At 40.8% G+C, this 10,117-nt stretch overlaps 1 protein-coding gene across 1 annotated transcript in view; it reads right to left on the bottom strand.

Annotated features, from left to right (window-relative positions):
- Positions 1–2,817: 2,817 nt before the first annotated feature.
- Positions 2,818–10,117, bottom strand: part of MARCHF6 (membrane associated ring-CH-type finger 6) — a 75,274-nt gene continuing 67,974 nt past the window's right edge. Inside the window, exons 25-26 of the mRNA XM_068535141.1 lie at positions 9,436–9,571; positions 2,818–6,644 (exon numbers count right to left, since the gene is read on the bottom strand). Of these exons, the coding sequence (XP_068391242.1) occupies positions 6,554–6,644; positions 9,436–9,571 (227 nt within the window). The 3' untranslated portion in view covers positions 2,818–6,553. The remainder of the gene's footprint in view (positions 6,645–9,435; positions 9,572–10,117) is intronic.

The raw sequence follows: 10,117 nt of genomic DNA, 5'->3' as shown, positions 1-10,117 counted from the left end.
CATGGCAAACAGCATATGCAAAGGCCCTGAGGTTTGACCTGTTGTGGAAAAGGGGAGGCTGCCTGGAGCACAATAAACACAGGGGGTGATGGGGCAGAGGGTGTGAACTTGTGAAAAGTTCTGTTCTGATTGCTTCTATCTTCTAAGTGAAATAGGAATAAAAATCATCAGCCAAAAGTCAGGAAGGTGGAGAAGGTGGCACTTTGAGGAAGAGAAGGTGTGAAACGGTCAGTTAAAGACAATGTATGGACATATTACTTTTTAAAATTGAGGTGTAATTAACATTCAGTAAATTGCACAAATTTAAACTGTACAGTTTGGTAAACCCTGACACTTCAAACCAGAGCTCCATCAAGATAGTGAACACATCCGTCACACACATGCGTCCTCCCCGCCCCGTCTCTTCACATGCCTGTGAAATCCCCCCACGTCCCTCCTTGCCAACCCCTACCCGCACTGATACGCTTTCTAGATTGCTGTAGGTTACTTTGTATTTTCTAGAATTCTATATAAATGAAAAGCACACAGTACACTTTCAGTTTACTTCCACTCAGCATCATTTTGAGATTTGTCCAAGCTGTATATACGGATAGTGAATTGCTTTCTGTTGCTGAGCAGTATCTCATTATATGGATAATCATTTATCCATTCATCAGTTGACGGGCACGAGGATTGTTTCCAGCTTTGGGTTAGTACGAATAAAGCTACTATGAACAAGCACGTGTTTAAGTCTTCATACGGACTTACACGTTTACACGTTTTCTTTCGGTAAAGAACTAGGAGTGGTAAGTAAACAGATTTTAACCTTTTAAGAACCGCCCAGCTGTTTCCCAAAGTAGTTGTGCCATTTTACATTCCCTCCAGCGGGGTATGCGAGTTCCAGTTCCTCCACATCCTCACCACCACGTGCTATGGTATTTTTAGTTTTAGCCATTCTAATGGGTATGAACGGGTATCTCATTGTGGTTTTAATTTGCATTTTACTTATGGCTAATTCTGTTGACCATCTTCTCATGTAATTTGCCATATATATATCCTCTTCAGTGAAGTATGTTAAATATTTTGCCCATTTTTAAAATGGGCAAATAGGTTTTCTCACTACTGAGTTTAGAGACTTTTTAATTCCGAATGCATTTTCTTTATCAGAAATGTTTTGTAAATATTTTCTGCAACTCCATGGCTTGTCTTTTTTGCTCTCTAAACATTGTATTTCAAAGAGCAGACGGTCTCAATTTTGATAAAGCCCAATTCATCAAAATTTTCTTCTATGGATTGTGCTTTTGGGGTTATAACCCAAGGTTGAGTATTTTCCCCTTTTTCTTCTTCTAGAAGTTACATAGTTTGCGGTTTTAACATTTAGGACTGTAATCCATGAGTTAATTTTTACAACTGTTGAGATATGGATCAGTTTTTAATCTTGTATCTGGAGGTCCAATTACTCCAGCACTATTTGACCTTTGCACCGTTGTCAAAAAGCAGCCATCTATATATGTGTAGGTCTACTTCTGGACTCTCTATTCTGCTCCATCACACCTTTGGATTTGTGCAGCTAGCAGAAGGGACTGCTCCATTTAAGCAAAGAAAGGAGTGAATGAGTGGGGTTCTCGGGTATGAAGCTTCTCGTCCTAGAGAAAAGTTACTGAACAAACATGGAGGAGCAGAAAGACATGGCACTGTTATATATGTAAAGGAAGAAATTTCAAAAAGATGATTTGACAACGTAAAGCGGGTTACTGCTGTTGACATACGGACAGTTGTAGTGCCGTGTGGGACTGAGCAGAAGTAGACTGCAAGAGGGTGAAAGAGGAACTGTGGTGTGGGTGTGTGGGAGGGGTGCCTGGATACACAGAACAGGACTTGAGCACCACCAGGTCATCACAGACTGGCCCAAAGTGGGTCCTTTCTCTGTGTTCCTTGTGGCATTTTACTCATACCTACAGTGGAAGCTTTTGCTCATTTTTCTGTTCTTTTCCATTCCACCCGGGCTCCCTGAAGGCAAACCCCATACCTCATTCTACTACAGTACCAAGTACAGTGCTGGAAACAAAAGAGACACCAAAAAAAATGAGGGCGGGGCTGGGGGGAAATCACCTCCTCAGACCCTCATTTCACTCATGATGTTGGCTCTGTTCCCAACAAGAGTGGCTGCAAACTGCACGGTGGGAGGAGGGAATTCATGGCCACTTTCTGAGATTCACCGTACAATTTCCTTTGCTATAAAGTTCAACTTCACAGGTTACACATGCCCTATGGATCAAAGAGCATTTCACCTACCACCACTGCATTTGAAATAAATAAAAATGCACTTGATTTTTAAAAATTCACAGAAAAAGCTTTGAACCTATAAACAAAAATTAGAAACAAAAGGATCTCTTCACAAAGGGCACTTTAAAAACCTCAAGCAATCCTTTCCTTCTTCTCTGATACATATGATCAGTATGTGAAGTGGACTTTTACTCTATCCAAATCTCCATCTAAAAGACAACCTGGTGAAACTTTATGCTCAGATCTTGCAGTGGAGGCGCAGAGCTGGGGGGCATACTGCCTGTGGCACAAGAAGGGCTTCGCTCTTCCCAGTGAGGATGGGCTGTAACCACAATGGAGGGAGAGAGGGGGAAGGTGCGTCTTCTGCAACTATACTTTCAAGTTCCTACTTAGAATGGAGGGGCTATAATCATATGTAACTTGTGTTTTTTCTTCCATAATTATTATACTTTTAACAATCTGGATTATCTGCCTATGCCAACTAATAATGCACATTTCATAATTCTGAAGCAATCTTGCAAAGCAAAAATAAACAAACCAAAAAAACTAGGCTACAACTAACGTTTTTATTCAATTTTTCTCTCAACTCAGAAGGCAACAAAACAACCACATAAAAAAGGGAGCACTTTAGAATATATACACATAAAGTTGGTCTGGGGATCTAAGGTGTTTAATAGAAAACTGACATCCCAACTAAGTAAATGTTCTATTTATTGAGCTTCTACAACAGTCATTTCTAGGCCTTATGGTCATTACATTTTCATTTAAGGTACTATATTAATTTCATGACTACAAAATGAGGCACTCATACAAAATAGATGGGAATGAAAACAGATGTATCCTGTCTTATCTTTATGTTGTATTAAATGCCAAAGATATTGTTGGGGATTACCTGAAAGAAGCCCTTACTCGTGATGGCTGTTTTATTGATTAAAAAAATGACACAGGGCAGTAATGGACTGAAAGGAAAACATCTGGTTGAGGGGCACGTTAATTAAGTAGATACAAGGAAGTTAGAGCATCTCCACAAGTGAGGCTTCCAGTAATACCTTTGTGGTAAGACATTTGTTTTCTTCTTGATGGCAACTGATAGGTAACATTCTAAAGGAGTATTTTAAACATAATCATTTAATTTTACAATATAAAAAACTTATCACAGTAAGTAGAGAGCTTAAAATACTCAATCCTGAAAACGAGAGTAAGCAGCTCACTTGCAACGTTTAAAAAAGTGCCAGTGTTCTTATACTGGTGCAACATTCTTCAGAGTGAGTGAGTGGGTGAGTTGAGTGTGTGTGTGTGTGTTTCCAAACGCAATACAATGTAGAAATGTCCAGTGCTTCACTGTTTTGTCTTAAAAGTCATCAATTCAACCTAAATTCAAGAATTACACTTCAATAGTAGCATTTTGCCAATACAGAAAGGACGTATCATCTAAGATAAATCATTTGAGAAAAAGTTCTTCTCTATTACTTGAATAAGGGAAAGAAAAAACACAAGACAAGAATCCACAGTAATAAGTTATATTAAATGTTGAAATAAAAATTACTTTTCATTTACATCTCGAATTGAGATGTCCAATCTCCACTGTTTCTCCAGAGAACGAACAGGAAAAAAAATCACCTAAAAACATGGAGCTTCTTTAAGGCTAGCTATACACAAACTTCACATTGGCATTTTTCTTCAGTTTTCATCTCAACTATTAGTACTTAATAGTTTAAAAATCAAACAGAATTTGCTAATAATGAACAACTGCATACTTCATACTATGACCATTTGATACCTGGTCATGTAAAACTAACCCCAAATGTTGATTTGTCTTCAATTTATAAATAGTAAAAATAAAGCAAAAAGGTCTTCTTTCCTAATTACCTTCCTTGAAGACAGTCTTAGCCCAATGTAAAATGAAGCAAAACTACACTATTATTTTTTTTTTTAATTCTACATGAAGAAGGGCAGCAATACTAGCACTTTCTGAACTAGAAGTTTTAAATATTTATAAGACTGTTGGTTAATAATAAAATCTTGATGCTACCCAAGTAAATAGTATGCCAGCAAATGCTTTCCTTATGAAAGTATTCACCTTATTGAAAAAAACAGGACAAAGCACAACTGAAAAACCAGGGGAAATCCTTAAGTAAGACAAGATAAAGTTATCTGCCAGTGAAATGGAGGGCAACTTTTTGGCCATTCATATATATATATATATATATATATATATATACATACATATATATACATATATATATATATACACATATACATATATATACACACACACACACACACACACACATATGTATATTATATGTTGTTTTTTGTTTTGTTTTTTTTACAAAATATCTGATAAGGTTCACTTAAAATTTTGTAGAGTAACAATTTTTAATCTTTTGTGATATCTGCCTAGATCTCTTTCTGGTAAAACAGGTAAATGTGTTCCAGTAATTTTATATCAAGATCTACAAATTCTCTGAAAAATTAAAAAAGAAACTTAAATTAACACGATCAAGTTATATGCCCAATTTCATAATATTTTTCTCCCAAAGAGAACAATTGATATAGACATACACCATGACAGGTGGCATTATGTTTAAAATGCTAATTTTTACAGTAGGACTAAATTTCTAAGTAAAGGTAGGGCTAGCAAAGACCTTATTTCAAATATGAGAAAGGGCTACTACAAAGTGCCAAAAACTGTAACACTGAATCCTATGTCGAGCTTTTTTTTTTTTTTGATACTGATGTTTTAAAGTACTTACTTACCACTTCAGGAAAAATTGTTGAAATATAAAACAACCAGAACGTGTTGCTTTTGATTTTGGTAACTTATGTTTGGCTGACTCTCATATTTTAAAAATCCTCAGATTTAAGCCTATGGGTTTTAATACTATATGGAAATTCTTTTATGGTTTCTTACGATCTATGCTGTCCATTTTCTCTGAGAACTAAGTTATCATTCAAAAACAAACACTACCCTTACAATATACCATCACCATTAAACACTTGGATCACGTGCCCAACCATTCTATTTCTCTAAACTTCTAACTTGAAGCTTTGGTTATAAAAGAAAACCAAGTTTCTAAGTGTTCTGCTTTCTGAGATTTTACAGCATGTTTCCAATGAAATACATTCTGTACTCCTATGTTAAAAGGCCAGCTCAGCCAGCTTCCTTCTGGTGAAATAAAATCAAGTTGGTTTTATTTATAGTTTTATTCTGTAAACAAAAAGCTTTGGAAACTCTGGAGAAATGCACTGCCCCTAATCCTCACCCAATGATGCACTAACCAGCAGGACCAGGGGTTCTAACCCGTCTTCTCTAATGCTGTCAATCTAAGACCACAAACCCCATCTACATTTGACAAACATTTCAGTATGTCCTTATTCCAGGAAGATGCAGTATCACTGGTGATGTTATTCTCTAAGATTTATGATCTTGCATGACTTTTGGCCACTGCTGACGAAAAGACAGCTGTGTGTGGGAAAAGGGGGCTGGAGGAAAAATCTTCTTTTGGACTTTTTCTTTTCTCTAAGTATAGACATGCCCCTAACAAGCACAAAAACCCAACTCCCAATGCTGATCACTAGGAATATTAAATTATCAAAATTAAAAATAATTTCCTCACCTAGCACAAGATACTATACAATATTACAAACACAGACACATGAAAAAAAATCAAGCAGTAGAAAATGTACAACAGCTTTGGCGTTATACAAAATAACTTCCAAAAACGATTGACAGTGAAGCACAAGTTCATGTTTTCTTACAACAGACACTCCACTGTTGATTTCTACTTGTTTCCTTTTACGTTCTTGGTAAGGTCTGAACAGCCAAGATAGAATGTACAGTTCACTTAATAAGAACTGCTAGGAACACCAGGACATTGCATTCCAAAAGACGTCATTAAAAAGTCTTGCCTCTGCACTATGGCTCTGTGGCACATTTCTTGTCAGGATCACAGCAGGTCCAAAATAAAGTGACAACTAGATTTAATAAATTAATATACATTTTGTTTGAAGATGTACAATGCACATTCTGTTTAATCCAAGGTTTCAGGGTATCCAGGAGCTTCTATTTACACATACACAGACCTCAGACAGCAATGGTGTCAGAAGATGCAGGAAGGGCAGCAGAGCCTCGCACTGCTGCTTGCTGAATGCTGAAAACCCAAGTCAAACACCCTTAACTTAAAAACAACGCTGAGAGATCACTGGGGAAAATCTCCAAAGAGAGAAGTCCACAAAAAAGGACACGTAAAGGCAGGGGAAGGTCAAGGTAGTTGAGACAACCACTTTATTCTTGGGACGACTGTGTAGGCGGTGGCGATGTGCCTTGTTTGCCAGATTTCCGTTCATAGTTCACGAGGCGTTGGCCCACAAGGTACCTAGGTTGTTAAAAACAGGGTGGTTACTCTCTTATGTGATCTTACTTACTAAAACATTCTTCCTTAGAGCAGCCAGTGATACATTTTTAAAAATGTAAATCAGATCACTTCACTCCCACTTAAAACCCTTCAATAGTTAGGTAGGTAGAACGGGAGTCTAGAATGAATACCGGCAAACAGCACAAAAGCAGGCATCTCATAGCAAAGGTATGGGTTTATGGGAAGACATGAGAGCAGCACAGGTCAGAAGGCCTCAGATGCTGTGCAGTGGAGTACAGGCTCTGGTCCACAGGTGAGGGGCCCTCATAAACTGACTCTTGGAGGCCAGAGGTAGGTAAGGTAGAGAAAACTTATTCAGGGGATTTATCTGGTATGGATCATATTTTACAAATCAGGTAAGTGGACAGATCTGAAGAAATGGACTGGAAATATGATAATCAGAAAGCTGGGTAGGGAGGAGGGTAAAACCTGAAAAGCTCTAGTTCTAAAGAAAAGGAGAAATCAAAGGACAAAGATTTCAAGGAGGTCAAAGGGAGATGGCACAGAAATGACTGTATGCAGGTGACTGACAGAAGGTAGGAGGTTATGGTCCAAGAAAGAGTATTAAGTGTTCCTAACCTATGAGAGGTGATGGTAAAGGGAGCAGGACTGCAGAAACGGAGACAGAAGTGCCTGTGGATGGGACGACAGGGCGGGAGGTCCTCCACCAGAACACGGCGTCCCCGTGACGCCAGCAGGAGCTGGGGGAGCAGCAGTGCTGGGCCGCGCTGACCGTGGGGGAAGGGCCCGGAGGCTGACCCGGGGGAACAGTGGGCGACAACGCTGCCGGCAACAAGCTGCGGGGGGGCAGGGGCAGTGTGGGTGACGGTTTCAAGCGGGCACGGGGACCCACTTGGGGCAGCAGTGCAGACCAAGACGTGCCCAGCAGGACTTTACACATCTGAGTAAGAGGAGGAGAGTGAGGCCAGCATGTGACAGGGCTGCCAGGGAGCTGGGGTCTCTGAGGCCCAGTCTGCTCTTCAATAAAATGAGAACAACAGTCCTATGATTGCTGTAAGAAACAGAAAGCAGGCAAAAGCCTCGGTAACAAAGGCCTGGCATGTGTGGAGGGCTCCGTGTGGCAACTCTTATTTTTCACCGTGATTTCCTCCACCCTAACTTCCATCTATCACTTTTCTGTCGACATACAGGTCTCATGAGGTACTCTGGCAGTTCACGCCAAGTAGCTTAACGTTTCACTTCTTAAAACATTCCACTAACCCTACTGCTTCTTCATCACGAGCTCTCAGTTTCATCCCTTGTCTTTCTGTCTTCCTGATTCTCTTCCTGAAGTTAATCATTCCTTATCCCACTGTCCCCCAATCAACCGGTGTTTTTTCAACTTGTGAGGATTCTGTAAACGCTTTGAACAATGACAACTGAGCAATATCTGACATGATTGTACACATGGCACTACCTGACACACAGGTAATCACAAACCACATCAAGATATCAAACACAGAGAGAAAAGCAAGGTAAACTTGCCCCAGACCGAAAAGTAACTCAGGGGCAGAAAAACGAGACTCTGAACCCATAGCCAGTTCTAGTACCCCAGCAGCCTCTCGTGCCCCCAGCGCACACGCACACACGCACACTCGGCACCTCCTTGGGATCAAGCCCCATGGCAGATATGCTGTGGATGTTTAACGGTGAACAAGACATGCCCTCTGTCGAGCCCGAGTTCAAGGGTTTTCTGCACGAAGCAACAGTGGGGAAAGACAATAGCGTGCACTGGGCTGCAGGCAGCTCCCGAGGGTGTGTCTCTTTTGCGCTGTTGCCGGACTGACTGCGCCGCCAAAACAAGCGAAGTGAGGGAAACTGACTTTCATCGCTGAAAGCCCCTCCCCATTCTTTCGTGGTTGACAGAACTTAATACTCTGCCTGCCTAAGCATTCTAGTGTTTATTACCATCAGTAAGTGCTTTGGAGAAGCCCTGACTGAACACTCTGTAAATTTCATTCTTAAAAATATTACTCTTAAAGAGCCCTCAGAGTAAACGAGGTGACTGTATAATCTGTCGCCCAAAGCCGGCACTCACGAGTAAAAGGGGGCACTGTTAGTAATGACACGCAGGCAGCCTGTGTAAACTGGGACTCTCCCGGGCAAACCAGGATGGGTAGTTACAAACTTACTTCCTCTGTGAGGCGCCATTAAAGCAGAAGAGGACTCAGCCTTCCATTAGGACATGGAGGGTCAAATGGCTGCTACCCCAGAAGGTGTTTTCCTTGGCTGTTCTCAATTTCTCAGAGGTCAGGTCGCAGAGTTTCCTCAAAACAGAGGGCGCCACAACGCTTCTGCAGTAACCTCACAGCTCCTCTCAGCAATGGTCAGAGTAACCCAAGGGCCCTTGGCTGCAAGAAGGGCTTAGGCAGGCACTGCTAATTCCTAAAGCAGGCTTCTTATTTGTATCTAAAACTATTTAATATATTGTCAGACCAAAACATTTGAAAACAGACTGAAAATTATGTCAAATGGACATTAAAAACTCTTCCTCCCCAAACCGGTTTCTCCCAGTCTTTTTCATCTCCATAAATGACAACTCCATATTTCCAGTTGCTTGACCCAACCAAGTCCTGATAACCCCCTTTTTCACATTCTACATCCAATCTGTTAGCAAATCCTGTCAATTCTACCTCAAAACACATCCAGAATCTGAGCACTTTTCCCTCCTGTGATTTATCACATTAGACACAATAATTAAGAAATGAAACATCTTAACAAAAAGCAGCTGGACAAACGAAGCTAGACTTACTTGTCATTTTTAATATGTTCATAAAGGCGCTTAAACTGGCGGACCTGGAAGGACAAGATTCCCATCAACACCACGACCATCAGTAAAAATGGATAAATCCGCCGGTGGACCAAATTTTGCATTTCCGCAGTAACACCTGGAAAACCAAAAAAGAAAAACTCTTAAGTGTATAAAGGATGACAGTGAAGTGAAAGTATGTCCTTTTCCTAAGAAGAGGGGAGGGGCGCTTAACGGAAACTCATCCTGTACGAATGGAGTGAGGCGAGGAGTGCCGTCAAGCTGGAGCCAGTCCCAGCTAGAGGAGGAGCCTTGCGAGCTACCCCAGGAGCTGGACTGTGTTCTCAAGGCACACAGGAACCAACAAAAGGATGTTCACCACAAAGGTGAGAACAGCGAAGATTTATTCTTCCGAAAGGTCACTGTGGCCGCAGTGTGGAGAATGAATTAGCGGTGGAGAGTTCAAAACAAGGAAACCAGACAAGAGGCTGCTGAGGTTGAGGTTAAGGTGAGAGCTGAGGTTCATCTCAACGTGAGCTGCGGGCAAGGGCTCCAAAGATGAGAGAATGGGTTCCAGAGGTCAGATAAGAGGGACCTGGAACCCAGCTGAGTATGAAAAGCAGAGAGCCTCAGGTGACACGGATGACCTTCAAGGTTTCTGACTTATACAACTTGTTGGATGATA

The sequence above is a fragment of the Eschrichtius robustus genome, chromosome 2, assembly GCF_028021215.1.
Source record: "Eschrichtius robustus isolate mEscRob2 chromosome 2, mEscRob2.pri, whole genome shotgun sequence".
In the NCBI taxonomy this organism is placed as follows: domain Eukaryota; kingdom Metazoa; phylum Chordata; class Mammalia; order Artiodactyla; family Eschrichtiidae; genus Eschrichtius; species Eschrichtius robustus.
This window is presented reverse-complemented; position numbering and strand designations above follow the sequence as displayed.